At 46.4% G+C, this 25,889-nt stretch overlaps 1 protein-coding gene across 2 annotated transcripts in view; it reads left to right on the top strand.

Annotated features, from left to right (window-relative positions):
• The window catches only part of GRIN2A (glutamate ionotropic receptor NMDA type subunit 2A), a 364,371-nt gene that overhangs the window by 194,662 nt on the left and 143,820 nt on the right, over positions 1-25,889 (top strand). For both annotated transcript variants that reach the window (XM_060033044.1, XM_060033045.1), the window contains exon 2: positions 16,423-17,015. In XM_060033044.1, coding sequence (XP_059889027.1) covers positions 16,423-17,015 — 593 coding nt within the window. The remainder of the gene's footprint in view (positions 1-16,422; positions 17,016-25,889) is intronic.

The raw sequence follows: 25,889 nt of genomic DNA, 5'->3' as shown, positions 1-25,889 counted from the left end.
TCCTCCTCAAGTCCTCCCTCTTCTCCACACCCCTGACCCCACCAGTCCCATCAGGTTGTTGCCAAAGCCAATAGGATCTGTCTCCTAAGCATCTCCCGAATCTTCCTCCTCCTTTTAATCTCCACTGCCGCTATCCAAGTTCACATCTTTCCCTCCTTTTCTGGGATTGCTTCTGTGGCTTCTTGACCTGCTCTTCCTGCCTCTATTCTCTCCTCCCTCCAAGGCGTTCTTCATGCTGTAGCCAGGGTGGTCCTTTCAGAAGACAAAAATCTGATCATGTCACATTTCTGCTTAAGATTCTTCAATAGATTCTTCTCATCAACCACAAAAAACCTTAGCTCCTCATCTCTTTTTTTCACTCCATTTCTGTGTTGCTCCATCCTCCCTTCCTCCCTCCCTCCCTCCCTCAATCTGCTGACCATTACTTCCTTTATGTTCTTAGGAGCAGGCCACAATTAAATTTTATGTGTTCTCTGTAAAGAAAAAGCGATGTCCAGGGTGAAGAACTGAGGATCCCCATTCTTCAGCATTGGAGGTCTATCACAGGCATGGCTCTCTCTCCCTCTGGGTGAGTCTAGGAGGTCAGTGAGCCTCCCCCACCCCAAGCCTCAATTTTCTCATATATAAAATGGGAAGAAAGAACTGTCTTCTGATTTCTCATCGTTTCCACGAAGGTTGCAGAAAGTATGAAATACATGGGGGTGAAGGGCTGGACGGTCAGTGGGCGAAGTGTGTCAGGGCTCCCCTTGCCTTTGGGACCCTGAAACAGGAGTCTCTTTTGTGTTCAGTGATGTTGGAGAGGACAGACCTCCCTGAGCTTGAAGAGCTGACTTGGGGTCCCGTGGAACCTGCACTGGTTGTAGCTGGGAGGCGCCAGGGCTGAGCAGGAACACAAATGGACCATCATCAATTGTGTTTTTCTTCTTTCAAATAGTAATTTGGAACCCTTTTCGGAAGCTGCCATTCAATTTTCCCTTTTATGTCACTTCTCCAGAGAACACTCAACCCATCAATTTTTCTGTTAAAATATCTCCCTTCTCAGCCCTTGTTTCCGTTCCTAATTCCTTTTGTGCTTGGAGTTCAACTGTGATGATGAACTCTGGTCGCATTAATTCATACTCTTTTTTTGAGCTTCAAAGAGGTCTTCACTTAGCCCTTGTCAGGAGGGAACAAACAAATGTTACCTTTTTGTCGTGCGCCTGTACAGAACGGTGCACAGGAGAACTTAGCATTGCCCCGTTAAAGAGGCCTCTGGTATTCTGTGTTTGGTCTGCTGGTCTCCAAGGGTATGAGAGATGAATAAGCCCGATGCTCTTAAGATGCCTGGGTCTACATACGGTCCAGGAAACTCTGTATTCTGTTAGCTTCACAGGGAAGTGATTAGTAAGCAGAGTATTATACCCAAGTAAAATGGGGTAGATAGGGTTGCTAAATAACTTGGCGTTAGTTCAGGGCTCATACATCTGCTGTGGAAACATTACTTCCAGAGGAAGAAGACTGCAGTGACCAGCACTGTGCTGAGAAGGGGTGATCTTTAGGCAATATCTGAATGTATGCACAGGAAAGAAGGCAAACATTGATGAAGAGGAGGGTGCACATTGCCGGCGGTGGAGAGCAAGGGCTTTGGAATCCAACAGAATTGAAATTAACTCACTTCGACATTAATACTGCCAACTCCATGGGCTTGTGCTAATGATTAAATCAGTTGATGTGGAGAAAGGGAATAGCATGGAATAAATTAACCAGTAGATAGCGGCCACTGTGGGGCAGGTGCTGTGCCGACAGGTCTGCGTACAGGACCTAATCTAATCCGCCAGGGAGGTGGCAATTGCTTTTCCCGTCTCACAGTAGAGGAGATGGAGACTTAATGATGCAGAGTCTGTTTCTCAAGGCCACAGAGCTGGTCTGCTGCAGAATAGAGGTTTGAACGCGGGTGTGTCTCATGCCCCAAACCTTGTGTGCTGTCCACTGCAGCAGGTCACCTCCTGCCATTCTACTGGGTCTGTACTCTTGCAAAACAATTATACCATCCTGCTTGAGTGTGTTAAAGAACCGGAAGAACCAAGCCTGCTTGCTAGCCCTGTCTAGAGAAGGCTGTTGTCACAGCCACTGAAGTGTATGTTCCATGAAGTCGGGGGTGACTGATGACCACAGGGCTGCTGGGGGATTTCGGATACCCGGGAAGGGCAGGAACACGTGGAGGGCCGCCTGCACCCTACTAGACTCCCAGGAGGCCCTTGCTTCCAGCTGGGCCAGTGCCTCAAGCGACCGTGAGGTCCGAGGGCTCCCTAGGGGACCCCCTCACACCAGCTGCAAGATTGAAGGGACCTAGGAGAAGCATCCAGCCTCAGCTGCAGGCCCTGCTTGCTTGCTTTATTTATTTGTCTTGGTATTTTTAAAAATGATGGTAAAAATACACATAACAAGATTTACCACTGTAATTCTGTTAAAGTGTGCAATTCCGTGGCACAGCTGCCTGCAGTGTCATACAACCACTGTCTATTTCCAGAGCTGTTCATCACCCCAGACGGAAACCCCATGCACATTAGCAGTCCCTCCCCATTCTTCTCTGTCCCCAGCTCCTGGCAGCCCCTCACCTGCTTTCTGTCTCTGTGGATTTGCCTGCTGTGGACGTGCCATGTAAATGGAGTCAGACAGTAGGTTGTCTTTGGTATCTGGCTTCTTTTGCTGAAGGTCTGTGATGGTGGAGAGGGCAGAAAAGGGGGCTTGGGAGTGAGGTGGGGATTGGGAAGGGAAACAGTGCGTTCCTGGGTTTGGATAGAGAGGGTTATCATTTTGTCTGAATCTGTTTGGTTCCTGAGTTCTGGAGAGCAAGTAGCAGGAGTTCAGACAACATGAATACCAGCCCAGTTCCCCACCGCCAATTTGTGTTCTGCTTCAGATCATGAGAGTTCGGGTAGCAAAGGACCCCTGTACTTCAGACACTCAGATTTGCCTCCCAGTTCCCTCATCTCACCCCCCATTCCAGCAGGACCCACTTAAACCCTGCCTCCCAACTCCATGGCCACGCCCATGAGTCAGCCACTCTTTCTCACTGAATATTCCTTCCTTCCTTCCCTCCCTCTCTCTTACCCACAACCCCCCTTCCTTCCTCCCTTCCTTCCGTCCTTCCTTCCCTCCTTCCCACCCCCTGCTGACTTACACCTGCAGCCAACGTGTTGTGTTCTTTTTTTTTTGCGATACGCGGGCCTTTCACTGCTATGGCCCCCCCAGCCGCGGAGCACAGGCTCCAGACGTGCAGGCTCAACGGCCACGGCTCACGGGCCCAGCTGCTCCGCGGCATGTGGGATCCTCCCGGACCAGGGCACGAACCCGTGTCCCCAGCATCGGCAGGCGGACTCCCAACCATTGCGCCACCAGGGAAGCCCACGTGTTGTGTTCTGAGCCCCACTGTGTACAGGAGCTGGCCTGGTGCTGTTCCTAAAGAGAGGAATTGGCATTAATCGAGTTGCGTGGAGACAGATATTTAAGTAGACACTCTGAATGCCTGGTGACGAGATCAACAATTGAGGCCTGGACAGTGTGCTCTGGGAGCGCCCTGGGGGTGAAGGGGGAGGAGGGGAGGGCGGAGGCAGCAAGGGCTCGCTCTCCACCCACGGGTGGCACACCTGTCCCCACCCTGCAGTTCACAGAGCTCTTTTGAGTCACCACGTCACGGATGGCCGGGCACCCCTCCAGGAAACCAGAGTCCCACTAGGTCCATTTTATAGGTGGAAACACGGAGGCTCAGAGGGACTCAGCCACTCACTCTAGTGTGAGAGCAGCAGGGCCAGCGTGCAGGAGGGGGCGGCTGCATCCCAGGGGAGTTGGTTCCCACCAGTAGGTGGGCGTGGGCAGCGCCTGAATGACAGCGATCTCTCTGTGCTCGCCTGGGACTCGCCTGGGAGCGGGGCAGCTCTCCCGGCGCCTCCCCTCTTCCTCCTTCCTGCACAGAAGCTGTGGCTCACAGCCTCTCCCTGAAAGTGCTTTGTCGGATAAGATGATGGGACGGACAGGCTGTGACATGTGGCTGTCTCAGCCGGCAAGGCCGATGGAAACACACAGGGGTGAGGATGTCAGACAACAGACACCGTCTTGCATCCCTCCCCACTGTTCCCTGGAAGACAGAGGCCGCCTGGCATCATGGCTGCAGCCTGCTGTGAGGTCAGACCTGTAGGTCTGAACCTCTGCTCTGCCAGACCCTGGGGGACCTTGGACATGTGACCGACCGCTGCAGCATTGCTACTCAAAGCTTAGTCCATGGACCAGCAGCATCAGTGTCACCTGGAGCTTGTTAGCAATGCTGCAGTCTGTAACCACTGAGTCCAAGTCTGCAGCGGAACAAGAGCCCGCAGTGGTTCCTACGCTCGTTAAAGTAAAGAAGCATCTCTCTATATCCTCAACTTCCTCAACTGTAAAATGGGAATAGAAATATTAATACCTTTCCTGAAAGGTTAGTGTGAGGATTAAATGCACTAAAAGCTCTCTGCTTGGCCGAGGAGTCATCCTGATGTGCCCAGGACCTAAGGGCCTCCAGGGATGTGGGACTTTCAGTTTTAACACTGGGATGAGTTGTCACCTGCTCTCAGCTCATGCCTGGCACACAGTAAGAGCTCCTTTAAAGGGGTGGTGTCATTATTAGGACGTTTAGGAAACGGGGGAAAGAGCCACAGGGGAATGTTTGTATTCTCATTAATGCTATGCTCGTGGGTTGTAGTGTCTTGGGGCTTGGGTTTCATTGTCGTCATTGTGGTTGATTTTTTCCTGATGACAACAGCCACAGTAATCCCAGCTCTCATTAATCAAGCTCTTGGTATGTGCTGAGAGCTGTACACGCATTATCTCAATCACAACAACCTCTTTAAAGTAGGGACTAAAATTCCCTCCATTTTGAAAAAGAAAATGGAGGCTCGAAGATAGGACATGTTTTGCCCAAGATCCTGACATTAGCAAGAAGAGCCAAGACTTGAACACTTGGTCTATTTGGCGTCAATGTCTGTGCGTTTAATAACATGCACATCCAGATCCCCAAAGGAAGAAGCAATTTCCTCTCGAAGCTCAGCTTTCAGAGTTGTTTGTAGGCATTTCTTAGGGAACAGTGGGGCATTCTGAAGAGGACGTTTCTACTATAATGTTTACCTCCAGGGTCTGCCCCTACCAAGTGTTATGGGAAAACCTGAGATTCTCCTTTTTCCAAAAATAAAGCTGCCTCGTTCAGTCCCCTCTGTGTGTGACAGCCAGAGACGGGAAGTTAATGAAAGGGACCTGTTTGCTTTTTCTCCTCGCTGGAACGGCTTAATGACAAGCGATTATTATTGGTGGCAACTTGTCATGTCTTTCATCTGGGTCATGGCAGCGTGGCTGTCAGACTTTCTGAGAGGAAACCAATCTCAGCAGCATACGAAAGAAAAATGAAACAAAACAAAACACCCCCAAAATAAAGGAATGATGAATAGCTCATGCAAGGAAGGGAGAGATATGTGGAGAGAGGCGGCTGCCCTGGGGAAAAAACAGTATCAGAAAAGAGAAGAATGGTGAAGGGAAACGCTCCACTCTGTAGCTTGGATTCTTCTGATTTAAGTTCAGAAGAAGAGTGAAGAATGAATCACGTTATTCTCCATTTTTTTCCCTAGCTAAAGTGACGTCAGAAATCTTTGGTTGCCAGTGACAGAAAAGCTAATTCAAATTGGCTTAAGTAAAATCAGGTAGTTAATTGGCAATTAATTGGGACATACAGTGACAACAAGGGTATTGGCTTCAGGTATGGCTTGAACAAGGTGCTCAACAACGATGTCAGGACTTCGTAACTCTCCATCTTTCACCTTTGCCTTTGGCTCTGATGACTTCCTTCTCAGGATGGTGTATGGTGGCAGGATGGCTGCCAGAAACTCTGGCTGAACATCCTTCTAGGTTCAAATCTAACAATAAGAGAAACTGTCTTTTCCTAGTCACTTTTTGCACAAATCCTAAGAATCACTCTGATTGTACCAGTTAGGACATGTTCCTACCCCTGAACTAATTGATGGCACTACAAGAATTGGATGGGCCAATTGGTTTGACTGAGAAAGGGGAAAGGATGCCTCCCCATGGAAATTCACTATGACCAGTAAAGGAAGGACAGATGCTCAGTGGCCAGAATGACACATTACCCATGATGTGGCTCAGGGAGGCTGCTTGTGCTTCTTTAAGAAAAGGAATCTGAAAAAAAATAGCTTCAGGTGCACAGAGAAAGTTCAGTAGCCCAGTGACAGTTGGGACCTCCAAAAAACGATGCTCTCATGTACTTGGGTTTATCAGCTCCTTGGAGACCTGACTCAATGATCTGATCAGGTAGAATTTCCCTCTGGCTTTCTCTGTGAGGATGGCTGGACCTAGCCTCAGACAATCCATAATCGCTAATGACCCTGTTTAGAAGCCCTGAGTCAGATGCTCACCCGCAGTTTGACAGAACCCCAGGTGAAGCCAGCTTGGGCCTTTGCTGTGTGCTTGCATAGAAATAAGGGCCTGAATCTCAGCAGGTGTCTCTTCTTGTCCTGCCCTGCTAATGATCTAGGAAGCAGGACTGGGTCCAAGAGCAATCGCCAAGTGGTTCTGATGACTGTAGAGGATGTTGGGCTGTCCTAAGCTAGTTGCAGCTGGAATCAAGCACTACATCTCTCCGTGCATGTGTGTATTCTCTCCTCCAGCATTACGATGTATGTTAGAGGGAGGGCTTGACTCTGGATGATGAACTGGGACAAGCTCTGGAAGGCCCAGGCAGACGTGGGAGTCCTAGCCACACTATTCAAGGTGAGGGTACCAGTTGACTAAACAATATAGCAAGCATTTATGTGCCTTACTGCATCTTCAAGGGAGGCTCCCCACTTGGCACAGATCAGAATTCCAAAGGGAAGAACAGGGCTAGCTCACATGAAATTCCAACGTCCCCAGAGTCCCAGATCCTCTCCCAGCTGCCCTGCTGGGAGATACTAATGGTGCATTTAGCAGAGGAATTGTTTGGAATAATATTACTCAGCCATAAGAAAACGAAATTGAGTTATTTGTAGTGAGGTGGATGGACCTAGAGTCTGTCATACAGAGTGAAGTAAGTCAGAAAGAGAAAAACAAATACCGTATGCTAACACATATATGTGGAATCTAAAAAAAAAAAAGGTCATGAATAACCTAGGGGTAAGACGGGAATAAAGACACAGACCTACTAGAGAATGGACTTGAGGATATGGGGAGAGGGAAGGGTAAGCTGGGATGAAGTGAGAGAGTAGCATGGACATATATACAGTACCAAACGTAAAACAGAGAGCTAGTGGGAAGCAGCCGCATAGCACAGGGAGATCAGCTCAGTGCTTTGTGTCCACCTAGAGGGGTGGGATAGGGAGGGTGGGGGGGAGGGAGATGCAAGAGGGAAGAGATATGGGGATATATGTATATGTATAGCTGATTCACTTTGTTATAAAGCAGAAACTAACGCACCATTGTAAAGCAGTTATACTCCAAAAAGATGTTAAAAAAAAATTGATCTAGGAATTAAATCCAGACCCCTTGCCATGATCTTCAGAGCTCTCACTGTGCTATGGCCTCTGCTTCCTGTCCTAACTCATCTCACCACCCTCTCCTTTGCTGATTAAACTGCAGCTGTTCTGATCTTCCTCCTGTTCCCTTTCCTCCCTTTGTACATGAGGTTGCTTCTGCCTGGATGGCTCTCCTTACCCCCACCTCACCCCTCAGCTTTGTCTGGCTGACAGCTCCCCCTTCACATTCTGTTGATCAGCTCTGACGTATCAGACCAGATGATCGGAAGGGGTACTCCTCTCCACTCCACCCCTGAACTGCTGCATCATCTGATTTCCTTGAAATCATCCTACTGATTTCCTTCTTCCTTGTCTGTCTCCTCCCGTAAGAATGTAAACTTCGTACAAGTGGGGATCTTCACTTTGGTCGCCTCTTCCCTAGATTCCCTTCCCTAGAACAATGCCTGGCACATAGTAGGAGTTTGTTAAAGTGACCAAATGAGTGAAAGGCAATTAATAGATGAATGTCTCTTCCTAGAGCAGAAGTTCTGGCAAGTCAAATACTTAAATACTTAAAGTACTAGTCTCACTTTCTGCCCACTGGCAGCCTTGAAGACTCCGAATGCTACTCCCAGTTTCATTCCCAGAGCTGTGGCTTAGTGCCATGCAAGGTGTTGGGGAGGACTCAGAAGGGCGTGGGGTCCTGCCCTCAAGAATTCTAGCCTGAAGGGCAGGCGAGATGCATGCTTCTCAGCAACTAGGCAACCACACACAGTCAGGGCTGAGGGCTGGGCTGTAAAGATCAAGGTGCTGGAAACTCAGAAGGTTAGGAATATGTAGGAAGTGGGGTAGTAAGGAACCCGTAGTGGATGTGAGACTTGGGGCTTGACATTCAAGGCTGCCATCTCCACCACTAACACCAACTCAACTTGACTGAGCCCCTCCTATGTGCCAAGCGCTTTATGTACATTACCTCTCAAAATACGCACAGCAACCCTTTAAGGTGGTGACTGTTATTATCATTCCCGTTTTTCAGATGGGGAAATAGAGGCTTAGGTTAAAATACCCACTTCCAGTAAGAAGCAGATCCCAGGCAAGCTGTCAGCAAAGCCATGTTCCTCCTGCACATGCCCCATCCCTTGTGGGTTCACTTTGCAGAAAACACTTCACACACGATGGCATCATGACACAGCAAAAAGAGCACCAAATTAGGAGGTGAGAGACCCACCATGTCTGTTACTGCTGTCCCGCTAATTTATGTGAAATGTGGAACAAGTCATCCAAGATTCTGGAGCCTCAGTTTCCTCACCTTGAAAATAGGGGAGTTGGACTTGGCAGTACCAAGTCTTGCTGTTCATCCGCACTTTCAGGGGCAAATACATAACCTCAGGCTCCTCAACGGAGATTCTGATTCAGTGGAGATGGCTTGGAGCCTGGAAATCTAAAGGTAAAAAAATTCCCCAGGTGAACTGATACATAGCTACAGGGTTGGATACTGAAGGCTTGCATTAGTGTTTTCAATCCTGGCACATTAGACTTAACCCAGGGAATTAGAAATATCCTGGATTCCATCTCAGACCAACTGGATTGGCATCTTTAGGGGTAGGCCTGGTAGGGGTGGGAGAGCATCAGCTTTAAAGTTTAAAGACTTTTGGGCTCTTAAAATGTGGTTAGTGGGCTTCCCTGGTAGCGCAGTGGTTGAGAGTCCGCCTGCCGATGCAGGGGACACGGGTTCGTGCCCCGGTCCGGGAAGATCCCACACGCCGCGGAGCGGCTGGGCCCGTGAGCCATGGCCGCTGAGCCTGCGCGTCCGGAGCCTGTGCTCCGCAACGGGAGAGGCCACAACAGTGAGAGGCCTGCGTACTGAAAAAAAAAAAAAAAAAAATGTGGTTAGTGTCACTGAGAAGCCAAATATTTAATTGTATTTCATATTTTAAATTTCAGTGTAAATAGTCATATGTGACCAGTAGGTGCTGTATTGGAAACCCAGGATAGAATGAGGTTGAAGGCTTGGTAGCTCTATGTGGTTCATTCCTTGCTCCACCCCAATCATAGTACTCTTCTTTGTAATTGTCTTGCCTAATACCCATCCTTCCCACTCTAGTCTAAGAGACTATTGCACGGACTCTGAGTTAAGCCTGTGTTTAACTCAGGTGTTCTCCTGGTCTCTGAATCAAAGCACTTCAGCTACCTTGGACAGCTCCCCTACCTGGGAACCCAATAGTCACCAGAAACCTAAGATTAAACTTCTCATTTGAAGAGAGAGGAGGATAGAGCGGAGAAAGATGTTGTTAGGTTATTTCAGACAAATGCCAGTGGATTTGCTCCTGAGAGAAGCAAAATGGGAAGTAGAACACAAATCATAAAATGGTCCAATGAGTGGAGGTTGCTTGGAGTGGAATTTTGTGTTTGTGGGTGATGGAACTGATGTGCTTTTGGGGAATGGCACCTGGGTATGACTTCCTCACTCTGTTCCAGTCTCCTGATTGACAGTTGATGTGAGATCATTGCTGCTGGTTGCCCATTTCTGAGGGATTTTCTTTTCTAGTTGGGTGCCTCAAGAAAGATTAAGTGGTGATATTCATCACACACACACACACACACACACACACACACACACACACACACTTCTTCCTGATCTGCATACCTGGAATCAGTATTTCCCAGTAGCTAAGTAACCAGATTTTGGATTTGGATCACCTAGTCTGGGATCCTCCCTCTGCCATGTACTATGTGGGTTAGGCAAGTTACATTCTCTGAGCCTGTGTTTTTAATCTGTAATACAGGGGTCATAATAATACTTCCTACTGTATGCCACATTGTACTACATATAGAATAGACCAAATTAATATTAATTTTGATAGTGACCATGATGATGGTGATGATGACGAGGAGGAGGAGGATGGGTGGATTTGATGGCTGTGATGATCATGGATGATGACGATTGATGATGATGATGATGATGATGATGATGATGGAGGGGGTGGAGGATGGCTGATGAGGGGATAAAGATCCTCTAGTGAAACAGATCCAGCTTATATGTATGTGAGAATGCTATTCATCTGAATCCTCAGGCTCATCAAGTTTGACACTTTTACTTTTCCTCTCATCCATGGAAAATGAAATCAAATATGTTTAAAAGCTCAGTTAGTACACAATAAGAGTAGCAGAAGGTACATTGGGGCTTAGCAAGGCAAAAAGCAAATTCCCAAGGAGTCCTGCAAGACCTTTGTTGGGTCCCTTGTGAGATTATCCTCTTTTTGGTGCTCACCCTGACAGGCAGAGGAAAATAAGCTAAAATAAGGGTGCAGGGTTGATAGCAGCAGCCAGTTCTGTCTTGCTTCCTAGGGATGAGTTTCCTGCTCATTTATTTTCTCACCAAATATTTCCTGGGCCCCTACTGTGTGTCAGACATGGTGCTAGGCTTTGAAGATGCTAACTTGAATAACGCTCATCCTGCTGTTGAGAGGAGACAGAGAAAAACAAATAAATCAGCTTTGGAGTTCATGTACTCAGGTCACAGAAATTCAGTTTCAGTTGGACTGGCATGGAGCACGAGCATTGGTGTTGTTTTTATAACTCTCCAAGTGATTCTGTTGTGCAACCAGGAGTGAAAGCCACTGGTGTGTGCAAAGGAACATTGGATGACATCTTGCAGTAACTGAGCTGTTGTCACATGGGGCCATGTGGATTTTAAGGAAATCATTATCTTCTCTTCCTGTGTCTTTATGAGAAATGCCGTCCATAAGGGTTATAACCACCGGCAACACCTCATCTCTTAGGTAGTTGGAATTAAAGGGATAATGAGTGTGGGTGTCCTTTATAGCCTTATAAATGGGTAAGTGAAATTAAAGTTGGTTTTAGACTCTATTAAACATCAGACCTTGATACCCATGGAGTCAGGTCTCACCCTGGGGACTCAGCAAGATCTGGAAAATTCTAGAACCTTACTTATCCCAGGACTGGAACACAGAGTTGAAAGCAGACACCCAGAATCCCACACCTGCCTTCCTCCCTGACTCTGTGTTTAAAACAGTTTGTTCTGCTTCTGCAGAGCAGTGAGCTTGGGGAGGGCACTGCTTTTGCTTCAGAACCAAAGTGGGTGTCTGAAATCTGTTCCTCTCCCCCGGCTGCACACTGCCAAGGAAGCTGGTGCCAGAGGTGGTCAGACTGATCTGACCACGAAAGGGCAGGCTGTCATGGCAGGAGGAGGTAAGTGCAGGAGGGTCAGCCTCTGCTATCCAGCTAGGAACCGGGAAGAACGTGCAGGACCTTGAAACAAAGGGCCATTTGGCATGTCAGATGCCAGGTCCTGGGAGTGTGGCCAAACTCCCCCATCACCTCCTGCCAGTCCCTAAAGCCACCTTAGAAAATCCCAAAGCTAAACGTGAGCCTCTTCAGTGCCTCGCTGTGCAATTATGTTTTGCAAATAACTACTTGCTTTCATCCCTCCGAGGGGTATACAGTATACACCACAGTGGTTTTGGAAGCTTAAGTTTCAGATGCCAATGGAAATGAAGGTGGCGTAGGGTAACTGCATGAGGTCCATAAAGGACATTGGCGATGTTTTCTCTCCAAAGCGTGACTCATCACTTCCTTCTCATGCAGCTCCCTTGGGCTCAGGATGAATGGGCTGGTTTGAGGAGGGAGGAGGGAATGTGAAATTAGCATGTCAGTAGATCTGGAGATACCATTTTTTACAAAGGATAAGGATCCGATCCCCTTAGGTTTGTGGCAGTGTCCATGTGGTCTAGAGGACAGAGAATGAGGAGAGGGATCCCTAAACTGTTGGAGTCAGACATGGATAAATGAGCCCTTTACTCCTTGTAGTTCATCCTGTCGTCACAGCAACCCTATGGGATGGTGCTCACGATTCCCATTCCATAAGCAAAGAAACTCAGGTCCAGAAAGTTTAGGTAATTACCCATGGTCACATGGCTAGTTAATGCAGAACCAGGACGTGAGCTCAGGTCTTATAGACCCCAGAGCCCATGTTATTCCAGCTATGAAGTTTGACTGGTGTGCATGGAGGGGTAAACTGGAGAGTCTGAACTGAATGTGATAGGCCTAGGGGAGCCACTGGTGACTATAGAGGAGAGGAGTGGTGTGATTAAAGCTGTGCTTTAGGGATTTCAATCAGGCAGCCGTGAACAAGGCAAGTTGTTGAGATGCTCAAGTCAGGAGTGAACTACGTCTTTTAGAGGGACAGGTATCATAACCCCCTGATGTGAGACACCAGAACTCCTGACCCAGGGGGAAAATATTGAATAATAGTGGGTGAAAATAATAGTGACGTACACTTGTAGAGCACATGATATTTGATGGGTACTGCACTGGGTGATTTTATACAGAGAAATCATTTAATTCTTACAACTTAATGAGGAAGTGCTATCATTGGCAGTAGGGTAGTGAGGGGTGAAAAGCTTGGACTCTTTCAGGCAGGCAAACCTGATTCGCTACCTGTGTGATTCTGAAAAAATCATTCTACCTCAGAGTCTACTTATTCATTTGTAAAATGGGGATAATACTAGTACCAGTTTGGCAAGATTGTTGGGGGTGGGATTAAATGAGCTACAACCTAGAAAGTGTTGAGCCACATGACTCTTACAAAGTACTCCTGGCATGTTAGCTGGTATAATTATTACCATTGCTATACCCATTGTACAGATGTGGAAACTGAGGCCTGGAAAGATGAAGTGATTCTTCCCAAGGCTACACAATTTGGATTGGTACCTGGGCAGTCTGATCCCGGAAGTTACACTGCTATCCATTCTGGGGGAAGAGATTAATGGGGATCAGAAGAGGGTAACAGGAGAGATTCAGCTTGGGCAGGACAGTAGGGATGGCACAGGGCAAGGGGTTTGTACGTACTCTTTCACAGGGGGCTTGTGCCAAGCCAGCTCTTGGCTATTGAATGGCTATCCCTATAATTACCTTTCTCCTTTCTGAAGTTTAATGTGTAGCCATGCCCTCCTTTCTCTACGTAGAGAGCCAGATAAGGCTGCATTTGCTTACAGTTCTGCTCTGTGCTCATGGGTACACGTACATGGATATAATCATGTCTAACTCATAGTACATAGAGCAGAGGTGTTGGAGCATCCCAAACACCACCAACTCCCACATCTAGCATGTTTGACCTCCACCTCTTCACCAATACCAGTTATCCCAAAGAAGTGGGATAACTGGTAGTAGGTTGTCTCAGAGGTCCTTTTTATTGGGTTCCAACTGTGCCCTTAGCATACGTCCACCTGAGAACTTTCTCCGTTCCTCATGTGCTCAGGGCAAGATGCTGATTCCATTGCCTTTTGCAGTCGTAATGTAAGTCTAGTGACCGGCTTCCTCAGAGGCATCTTTGCTCCATGGGAATGATGACATTTCTTTTGTAAGTAAGGTTGGAACTTTTCAGTCCCATCCCAAGAGACACCTGACAGTGCTTTAGGTTGATGACTATAATTGTCTTGAGACTTCACTTCTGTGCCACCTTCTGCTCGTGGATTCTTTATATTGTTGCCTTTCGGGGTATTTAATGAGGCTCTATGGGCAGCTGTTGAGGCTCACAGGACTTATATATTCTCCTTCTTATCAATAAAGGACACACTAAATATATCTGGGCCTTGGATGGTGACGTGGTTCCTCAGGATAGGGGGATGATAATGTTGAACGTTTTTATTTTTTGGACATGACATTCGAGAGCCATATAAAAAAAATACAGCCTTGGATACTGAATCTCCCCTTTCACTTTGTGTTTACACCAAGGACATTTCTCTTGAGCTTCACTCACACATTCATTCACTCATGCACTCCCTCACCCTCCTTCTCCAGACGGGTCGTGTGCCAAGACGCCTGCCAGATTTTGGGGACAGAGAGATGAGGCCAGCAAAATCTCTGCCCTTAAGCAGTTCGCCACCTTGTTGAGGCGTGATAGAAAGTGATTAATCAATCCAAGAATATTGGATTTCTCCAAAAGCTACTGTGGGGGAAAAGATAATTATCCCAAGTCTTTAAATGTTACCCCATTTAATTGATTTAATGATAGGTAAAATTCATAGAACTGTAACGTTGGAAGCGGCTCAGAAGGCATTTATTCCTGTTTCTTCTCTCTGCCTTCAGGCCGTGCTGCACTCAGATTACCCCCCAACCTCCATGCACTTTAGAAAACGGGGTTGTTTCTAAGAACGATAGCTTTTAGCCCTTTCAGATAAAACTTCCTAGTCAGTGAGCATCCACAGGGAAGACTATGCAGACTTGTTGAAAGACTTGACATGCACAGCTACTAAGTGTTGTTCTGAAAGACATGAATGGAATCACCCCCTCTTCATGCACACACGCACACACACACGAAATGGAATCCTCGTATTTGTACACTTGAGGGTGTATTAAATGCACATGGTACATATGGAATGCAACATGCAAGCATGGCTGCAATATGATAAGGACCCTTGGAGAATTCTTTCAGTTCCCAGAAAAAAATATATCTCTGCATTTGTCAAATCCTGTTTTGCTGTAATACAGAGCCATACTTTCTGTTTAGTTGGCATTTTTGCACCGTGCCAGTGGGTCCACAACATGGTTTAAGCGCCTACTCTATGCAGATCTTCAGTGATCCCAGGAAGGCTGTGGTGGTATGTTGGGAAAGGGGCTGGAAGTGGAACCGGAACCTGAGTTTGGACGCTGACTTAGCCATGGACCATTCTGAGCCTCATTTTCCCCAACCAACAATACCAACTTCATAGGATCATCACGGGATTTGACGAGTTAAGGAGTGTGAAGGTAGTTTGGAAATGGTGCCACTGTGGGCACCACCCACTTTTTTTTCTAAATGGAAGTTTGTTCTCATGATCAGATCATAACTTGGTGAGATGTTAGGACTATTAGAGACCCTTTAACCCAACACAAGTAACCGTGTCACTTCCCAGTGTAAGAGCATTCGGCATCTTGCCCTTATGCTCAGAATAAGGTCTAACATAGCCTCTGAGGCTGTACGTGATGGGGTTTTTGCCAAGCTCTTCAACATCATCTCACCCCCCCCTACATCACAGGCCATCATGCATTTATCTCCAGTTCCTGGAATAGTCAAGATGTATTCTCAGGGCTTCTCTGACTATACTGTCCACTGGCTTCCCCTCTTCTGTACCTGGGTATTCCTTCAACACCCCCTTATGCCTCTCTCAGCCCCCAGTCCATAGACGTTGCTCTTCTTCACTTTCCTTCCAGGTCTATGAAGGCAGAGGCCATGTCTGTCTGTCTTATAAATCATCATTTCTGCAAGCTCTAACATGTTGTTGCCATGTAATTAGGCGTTCAACAAATATTTATGGACTGAACAGAGAGATGTCCACCTAGCATTTATCATACTCTATATTACACAGGAATCTAGAGTTCAAGACTTTAGAAACACTCCTAAAATTGGCTTAAGTGAACATGGAACTTGTGGCTTACATAACCAACAGGTCCAGAGTAAATGGCTCCAGGCACGACTGACTCCAGATGCCCCAAGTATGTCATCGGGAACCTCCTTCTATTTCCTGTTGTTGTTTTATTTCTGTCGGCTTCATTTTCCAGTCATGAGCTTGGGGGCCAGATAGAGTTCATTCTATTGGACCCATCTGAACCCAGAGGGGTGGTGGTGAGATGAACTAGAGGAAAAATGAAGCTGGCAAAATAACAGATGTCCTTCACTCTTCCGGGCTGTGGGCTTCAAGTTCAGGGACCTCTCTCATCCCTGTGTTTCCAGTATCTGTTCCAGAGTCTGGCATACGGTAGGTGCTCCGGAATGTTTGTGAATGAACAGATGTGGGATTTATTTTCCCTCACTTCTAGGAAGGAGCTTCTTTAAGCCAACAAAGGCAGATGGTTGTGCATAAACTGCCTTCGGCCTCATCCTCTGTTTTGCTTTCTTTTTACCTGTTGGCAGGATCCAACGTCTACCTTCTTCCAGTTTGGAGCGTCCATCCAGCAGCAAGTCACCGTCATGCTGAAGATCATGCAGGATTATGACTGGCATGTTTTCTCCCTGGTGACCACCATCTTCCCTGGCTACAGGGACTTCATCAGCTTCATCAAGACCACGGTGGACAACAGCTTTGTGGGCTGGGACATGCAGAACGTGATCACACTGGACACGTCCTTCGAGGATGCAAAGACACAAGTCCAGTTGAAGAAGATCCACTCCTCCGTCATCTTGCTCTACTGTTCCAAAGACGAGGCCGTCCTCATCCTGAGTGAGGCCCGCTCCCTCGGCCTCACTGGGTACGATTTCTTCTGGATCGTCCCCAGCTTGGTCTCGGGGAATACGGAGCTCATCCCCAAAGAGTTTCCATCGGGACTTATTTCTGTCTCCTACGATGACTGGGACTACAGCCTGGAGGAAAGGGTGAGGGACGGCCTGGGCATCCTGACCACTGCTGCATCTTCCATGTTGGACAAGTTCTCCTACATCCCCGAGGCCAAGGCCAGCTGCTACGGGCAGATGGAGAAGCCAGAGGTCCCACTGCACACGCTGCACCAGTAAGAGGGGCTCTTTGCTTGTCCGCCAAAGTGGAATCAGAGTTTCGTTGTTGTTTGTTTAAATACTAAAAACGATATGTACTCATTGCTGAAAATGTGCACTGAAAATAGAGAATGTTGTGTGTGTGCCTGTGGGATTTGTTGGTTTGTTCTCTCCCCTCTTCCTCTCGTCTCATCTCCTTTTGTTTTTAAGTAACATCATCCTTGGTTTTCTGCCACTTACTTTTTTTACTCAACGTATACCCTGGAAACCTGCACCTGAGATCTGTTTGTCTGTCTATCTATCTATCTATCCGTCCTCTATCTATAGCTATATCTTAAGTATGTGTGTATATATAGATATATGTATGTATATACATGCCTATCTATATACACATGTATGAATATATGTAGATGTATGTATACGTACATGTGCACGTGAATATGCACAGATATATGTAGATATACATATGTATGTGTATATATAGATATGTATGTATGAATATCTACGTTCTTTGTAAACTGCACATTGCATTCCTCAATAGGGATATACCATGATTTATTTATCCAGTCTTCATAATAATAGAAATTTATGTTGTTTCAGCTTTTTTTCCATTAGAAACTAAACTGCAGTGATAATCATCCTTACCTGTCTCTTCGTGCACATGTGCAAATGTTTTTCTAGGGTTGATTCTAAGAAGTAGAGTTTTGTGGTCATGGAACAAGTGCATTTTAAAATTTAAGTGTCTATTGCCAAATTGTCCCACAAAGTGACTATATATTTTATGTTCACACTAGCATTTTGTGAAATCACTCGACTTCCCACATCCTCACCAACACGTTACATGTTGGGGAAAGTGCCCACACTGGTGCTCCTAGTCTCAGAGTTTGTATCTGAATTTCCTTCCTTCATATGGCCTAAGTGTTTGTTTTTTTGTTTTTTTTTTTTTGCGGTACATGGGCCTCTCCCGTTGCGGAGCACGGGCTCCGGACGCGCAGGCTCAGCGGCCATGGCTCACGGGCCCAGCCGCTCCGCGGCAGGTGGGATCCTCCCGGACCGGGGCACGAACCCGTGTCCCCTGCGTCGGCAGGCGGACTCTCAACCACTGTGCCACCAGGGAAGCCCATGGCCTAAGTGTTTTTGTAGGCTGTTGGAAATCTTGGCAGACATCGCTTTTAAATCTGCATTGTATTCCATCATATGGCTGTATCATAATTTAGTTAACTACTCCCATCTTGGTGGACATTTAAGTTAAATTTGATGTTTCCGAGAAGTGTCATTGTTCTTTGTGGGCCATCATTATGGCTCAGCTGTTGAGATTTAGAATGATCACTCCTACACCCATTCTGCGTGTGTTTGCCTGATGTTCGTTGATTTAATCCATGCTCATTCTTCAGATAAGCAGTGTAGCACCATGATTAAGGGACTGGGCTGTGGAGTTGGACTTGTTAGGGTTCAAATCTTGTCTTGTCCACTTTCCATGTGACTTGGACAATCATTTTACCTTTCTGGGCCTCAGTTGTTCATTGCAAAATGATGGGGTGTTTTTTGTTTTTGTTTCTTCTTTTTTTTGTAATTTTTATTTATTTTTGGCTGCTTTGGGTCTTCGTTGCTGTGCGCAGGCTTTCTCTAGTTGCGGCCAGCGGGGACTACTCTTTGTTGCGGTGCGCGGGCTTCTCATTGCGGTGGCTTCTCCCGTTGTGGAGCACGGGCTCTAGGCACGTGGGCTCAGTAGTTGTGGCACATGGGCTCAGTAGTTGTGGCTTACGGGCTTAGTTGCTCTGCGGCATGTGGGATCTTCCTGGACCAGGGATTGCCTAGATGGTGGTTCTTTCACTTCAACATGCATGAGAGTCACTGGGAGGGCTTGATAAAACAAGACTGCTGGGCCCCATGCTCAGAGTTTCTAATTCAGTAGCTCTGGAGTGGGCTCTAAGAATTTGCAATTCTAGCAAGTTCCTGGGTGATGACGATGTTGCTGGTCTGGGGAACATGCATTGAGAACCAATGTTCTAGGGGTTGTCCTGAGTATGAAATGAGGTGATGCATGAAGAGTGCCCCTTAGCATGGGTGCCTCGCACCTGGCAATTATTTAATGACTGTCGGAGTGAGCAGTGAAGTTGCTTTGGTCATCAGAAAGTATAGTCAGCAGACCAGGTGAGTTTATTATCAGTAGAATAACATGTCACTCTAAAATGTCTCTGGAAGGTTTTAGGACTCTGAATCTGCTACAGTTCAGGGATAATCTCTGGTCTGCAGCTAGTGGGGTGTCTGTGTGTGTGTGTGTGTGTGTGTGTGTGTGCGTGTGCGTGTGTGTGTGTGTGTGTGTGTGTGTGTGTGTGTGTGTGTGTGATGGAGGAGGCTTAAAGATTTTACCTGAAACTGACATTTATCCGAAAAATGAACTCTTAGGTTAGGAAATCATGGTCCTTTGAAATTTTCCCTTCCTCTCTCCTCTTTCCCTCTTTAATGATCTTGTTTCTACGTTGCTACTTTCAGCATTTTTAATAATTGTCCAGGTATCAGGAAGGAACTAGGATAAATTGGTATGAGTCACGGGAGTGTCTTACAGAGGCAGGATTGCTGCCAGCCCAAATGAATTCTCACTTCCCATAATAAGTGCCTTGCAGCTGGAATATTCGTATAATTCTGATGGAAACATAACTCAATTGTAGGGCAATTGAAATATAATATATACAGGAAGAGGAACTTGAGAAGGATAATTGGCAAGACATTCAGATCTCTTTCTAGTGACCACCCTGAATTCCACTCCTTAAAAAAAAAAAATTCTACTCCTGTGAAATCCTGGCGTGCTCTCTCCAGGAGTTATGCTTTGAATGCAGCAATGTTGTAGGTGGTATTTCAGCCGCAGAGAAGTAATGCATTAAGTGTGGTAAGCCGTCATCCACCGCCTGGTTTTTTTTTTGTTTTTTGTTTTGCGGCATGCTGGCCTCTCACTGTTGTGGCCTCTCCCGTTGCAGAGCACAGGCTCCGGACGCTCAGGCTCAGCGGCCATGGCTCACAGGCCCAGCCGCTCCGCGGCATGTGGGATCTTCCCGGACTGGGACAGCGGCCATGGCTCACGGGCCCAGCCGCTCCACGGCATGTGGGATATTCCCGGACCGGGGCACGAACCCGTGTCCCCTGCATCGGCAGGCGGACTCTCAACCACTGCGCCACCAGGGAAGCCCCCACCGCCTGGTTTTAATGAAACACTTCTTCACCCTTGGAGCACTGGTGGCGCTCAGCCACAGTGTGTAGGGCTCAACCAGTATGTGGGTTCTTTGCCACACTTCCCCACTAGCACAGTGTTCCTTAAGCCCGCCCAGGAAAGAGTGGGACCTTGCGAAGCAAGACAAGGACCAGGAGCTGGAGAAAGCCCCAAGACGCAGTTTTTAAGAAAAGGATTAAGGGCACTATATCTCTATCCTCCATCCATCACTCCTTCTATCCAGCGAACCCTGTGCTAGCCTCTGGAATCATACATGAGTTAACATATAACTTCTCAAAGAATGTACAGTCTGATGAAGATGGGGGAAATTCGTCTAAAGACAAACTCAGGTAACAAGGGCTTTTTTTTTTTTTTTTTTTTGCGGTACGCGGGCCTCTCACTGTTGTGGCCTCTCCAGTTGCGGAGCACAGGCTCCGGACGCGCAGGCTCAGCGGCTATGGCTCATGGGCCCAGCCGCTCCGCGGCATGTGGGATCTTCCCGGACCGGGGCACGAACCCATGTCCCCTGCATCGGCAGGCGGACTCTCAACCACTGCACCACCAGGGAAGCGCAACAAGGACTTTTTTTAACATAGAAAAGAAAAGAATAGTAAAAAAAGTAGAGTCTAGCAAGAGGGAGAAGATATGGGAACATATGTATATGTATAGCTGATTCACTTTGTTATAAAGCAGAAACCAGCACACCATTGTAAAGCAATTCTACTCCAATAAAGATGTTAAAAAAAAAAGTACAGAGTCTGATGAAACACCCACCCCCATACTCACCCCAGAGAACAAAGTGAACATGTCATATTTGTTTCAAGTTTTTAAAAGAAATAAAACATTTCTGATAATGTAGAAAGTCCTGATTATACCTCTCCCCAGCCCCACTCTTCTCCCTTTCTCTCCATGAGAGAGAAAAACACCACAGTGAATTTGGTATGTATCTAAATCCATGTGCATGTTTTGTACTTTTGATACGGATACAGTGCGACCTTAGACCCAATGGGTAGTTCTTTTTAATATCATAAGTGGTATCTAATGTGCTGGAATTTCCTTTACCTCAACCTATGGCTCAAGCATGATCTATGAGGACACATATAAAACTAGTGTATTCATCTTAGTTGCTTTTTTGTATTCTGTTGTATGTGTTCTATCTTTTATTTAATCAGCCCCCTTTGATGGACATTTAGGTTGTTGACAGTAAGGAATCTTCAGTCTGGGTAGCTCAAGGCAGAGAACACATGTGTCTGCAACCTGATTCGGACCCATCAGCTTGAGTTAGGAGTTCTCACTTAAAGCTTTAAAAAGTTACATTTTCAGCTGGTTTAAAAAGTCTCATTTTGCAAAGCATCTGTAAACAAATAGCTCTCATCACTCCCACTCTGCAGTAGGGAGGATGCAAATAGCTTCAGAAGAGGTTCAGGTGAAGTCACGCCTGATGGTTTCATGGTGAGTTGCTGAGGGATCGGGGGTCCTGCTTTGACTGGTTGAGTTCTACATCTTGGGGCTAACTAGGTGTGTCCCTCAGTGGCCTTCACGGACGTTGCTTGTAATCTTATACACAGAGTTTGTACAGTTAAAATATTGTCACAATGGTTTACTGCTCACAGTGATGGACCAGGTACAAAGGGTCTGCTTGCCGGGTTAATGATCCTACCATGGACCTGTGTCTGTTCTTGTTTCAGAAAAAAAAAAGTGGGGAAAAGGGGAAATGTTCTTTATGTTTAATATTCTGGTTTTACAGAAGGCACTTTGAAAAGAGCAGTCAGCGTTTTCCAAAGTTCAAAAATAGCTCAGCCATGTTATGTAACCGCCTCCTTGCTACTGCAGAGTTATTAAACATCTGTTCCTTCACCAAGCACAGAGCACATCGCTGGCAACTCCTGGATCTGTGAAGGTAAACCATTATCTGTTTTGTTGGCATGGAACTTAGGCTGCTCTGTCCAGTTCTGTCCCAAGAACATCTCCGGTTCACTAGCGGATGGGGCCCCTCCGGAGGCAGCATGACATCATGGTCAAGAGTGTGGGTACTTGGGAGTTCCCTGGCCGTCCAGTGGTTAGCACTCCGTGCTGTTACTGCTGAGGGCCCGGGTTTGATCCCTGGTCAGGGAACTAAGATGCCACAAGCTGTGGGGTGCAGCCAGAAAAATTTGATGAAAAAAAAGTGTGGGCACTGGAGACAGGCTGCCTTGTTTGAATCCCTGATCTGAACTCTCCTAGTTTCAAGACTTCGGCCAAGTCACTTGATTCCTCCAAGTCTGCTCCCTCGGATGTAACCTGGGGATAAGAAAACTGTTGTCCTGTAGGCTAGAGCCTGGCATATGGAAAGCAATCTGTAGATGGTTACCATTGTTGGTAAAATGTGTGTGCACATCTGTGTGTTCCCTCTTCCACTTTTACATTTATGAAGGAGGAGGTCATAGAAGGGAGAAGGTGGATGCTTTTAAGACTTAAACGCTCTTGCCAAAGGATTAGCTTGGGAGGAGCGTGGCCAGTGGGAAGAAGGGTAGAGAAAAGAGTGGAGAAAAGTTCACGGGCTGAGTGCCAGCTTGGTTTTGAATTAGCCACATACTTACCAAGTATAAGTTACTAACCACTCCGAACTCAGGCTTTTTTTCTAAAATGCCCATGTGTCTGTGTGTGTGTGTGTGTGTGTGTGTGTGTGTGTGTGTGTGAGAGAGAGAGAGAGAGAGAGAGAGGGAGGGAGGGAGGGGGGGGAGAGAGAGAGAGAGAGAGAGAGAGAGAGTCATTTCTTCATACTGTAGGAGAATTAAATGAAAGCATATATGTAAAACAGTTATCATTGTGCCTGGCATGTAGTAGGCATTACACAAACAACTGTGAAGTCATTATTCTTATGATGATGATTATCATCATTATTATTACTTCAATTTATACCTGTTATACTGCAAGCTGTACAGAGACAGGGAAGTGAGAGATGGAGGTATATTTCAATCTTGTTTGTTACCGATTGAGTTGTGACTCTGTGTCCTATGGCTCGTCTCCCCTTTCAGTTGTGGAGGAGGATGTGGCAGTCGCTGCACTGGAAGTCAAATAGAAGCGCTCAGGTAGATCTACAGCCCCAACCAGGGGAAAAAGAACATCTTCTTCGGGAGAGCTATGAATTACTATTAAAGGGAAGTTATTTGGTTTTAATTGATGGTACCTGGCTTGACCATTTATGTGTTTTACATTAACTTCTTGATTTATAAAGTCCAGCTTCTGCTTTAAGAAGCAACAGCATTGTAAATTATCACCCTGACAGGAAGGGAAATGGAAGGAAGATAAATAAGTGAGAGTAAATTTAATTCATATCCAATTTACATTGATACTTTTTTCAATCTTCCTTTCTGAAATATCCATAGGAAAACTTCCTGGTTTAATGACCCGTTAAGAGACTGATCTGAACCTGGTTGGCATATTTGTATTTGATAATCAGAATTATCACTGTTGGTTTTTTTTTTTTTTTTTTTTGCGGTACACAGGCCTCTCACTGTTGTGGCCTCTCCCGTTGCGGAGCACAGGCTCCGGGCGCGCAGGCTCAGCGGCCATGGCTCACGGGCCCAGCCGCTCCGCGGCATGTGGGATCTTCCCGGACCAGGGCACGAACCCGTGTCCCCTGCATCGGCAGGCGGACTCCCAACCACTGCGCCACCAGGGAAGCCCTGGTTTCTTTTTTAATGCCAATAAAGAGGCCTGCGCAGTTATAATTCTCTGCGTTATAACGTCCCTGGGTGAATGTAATAACTCTGCAAATATTTATCTGTGGGATCAGCATATGCTCAACAAACATTTCTGGCGATGACACCAGGTACCCGGGAGACCAAGCCATCCTCTGGGCCTGTGCTGTAAATCTGATTGGGAGTCTAGACTCGGGAAAGGGGGAAAAGACTGAGTCTCAAAGAGATATGTAGTGAGAGAATCCAGCAGCCTGTACCACATTAAGAACCCAAAGCGTATTCCACGAGGCTGTGTGACTTTGTGGAATGTGGTTTTGGATAGTGCTTTGTTCAAACCCTCTCATTATCTAGGTTATCCTGGGCAAGTTACTTAACTTCTTTGAGCCTCCATTTCCTTGATTATATACAGAGATAATTCCAACCGTACAGGATTATGGTGACACTTAAATGCACATAATTTACCTAGCCAAGCATCTAGGATGTAGTTGGCCCCCTGCAGATGTTAATTCTCCCCCTTCGCTCGGCCAGATGCACAGCTTGATCTGACACCTCTTGTGTCCTGATGGACCCACGAGAGGTGGGCTGTGCTCCCTGGGTGTTCAGCCTGAGAGTGAAGTCAACAGCCTCTCCTCAGCCTCATCTCTGTTTGTGGCACCTCTCCTGGAACACCGCCCTCTCTTTTTTGGCTGGAAGTCAAGAGCACCGTATGCCAACCCAGCGATGCAAGTCAATCATTTCCAATTGGCATCCAATGAATAGCTCGACAAATGGTGGAAACCCAGTGCTGGCAACTTGAAAGGGTCAGAAATTGTCCGTGCCTCTACCTTGAAGGAAAGGTGGTTTGGGTTGTTTTGGGGTCACACATAAAGCATAAATATTGTTCAAATTTGCCTTAGGCCAGATTCAAATCTTCGGATTTTGGAACCAGCATGCCAACAAAAATACGTATTGATCTTTTTCCTACGTATTTCCTTTTATCCTTTTTTGAATACTAGGGAAGCTTTCATTTTGAAACTTGTTAATTTGGTGACATATACTAATGATTTGCTACAGCTTCCTTCTGTGAAAGGATTATGCGAAGAAAAGCACCATTTTCACTACTCTGGTGCCTGCTAACAGAGAGTATATTGGGAGCAAGGGGTTTTAATGTGTAAGCACAGGGACCAGTTAGGAGATTAAGACCTAAATCTGTGTAATGCTATAGATTCGGAGGGAAGTGGGTGGGCTTATGCATGTTTCGGAAGTAAAATTAACAAAACGTGATGGATGGATATGAAATGATAGAAGAGATTCAATAATACTTCTTCACTTGTACAGCTGAATAGATGGCGGTACCTTGCACAAAATTGGAGAAGAAACAAATTGGGGGAGAGTGAGACAGGAACAGCATCTAATTTCAGACATGTTCAGTTGAACATACTTTGTAGACATCCAAGTGGAAAGCTCAAGTAGGCAATTGGAGAAAAGAGTCTGAGTTCAGGCTGAAAATCTAACACACAGGTTTTGAGCTTACTGATGCCAATTAAAACCTCAGGATTGGGTGAGATCATCTAGGGGAGAATGAAGACTCAGAAGAGTGATCAGGTTCCAACCTTAAGGAACTTCAACATTAATTGGTAAATAATCCCTGAGGGGAAGGAGAATACTGGAGGAAACGAGTTGGGCTGTGAATTTCGGCTGCCTTTTCTGCCTTGGAGACTCTCTATTCTCAGCCTTGATTTTGTTGTGGAGCCTAGTGGGTGTCTGTACAATGTCTGTTATATGCTAGACATCATGATGGAGGCTATGGACCTTCCAAAGATCTATAATCTACAAGCATTGTTAATCTATCTGGGCTTAGTGCAACCTAGGAGAGTTAAATAATCTGACCAGAAGTTTTAACCAATATGTGGAAGAAGTAAAATTTTATCACATGATGAACTGCCAAGCAAATCGTCAGAGCAGTGAATGCTTTGAGTTAAAGGAAACCAATACCATACTGGGCTGGATCCATGACATAG

This window comes from Delphinus delphis, chromosome 15 (genome assembly GCF_949987515.2).
Source record: "Delphinus delphis chromosome 15, mDelDel1.2, whole genome shotgun sequence".
Lineage (NCBI taxonomy): Eukaryota > Metazoa > Chordata > Mammalia > Artiodactyla > Delphinidae > Delphinus > Delphinus delphis.
This window is presented reverse-complemented; position numbering and strand designations above follow the sequence as displayed.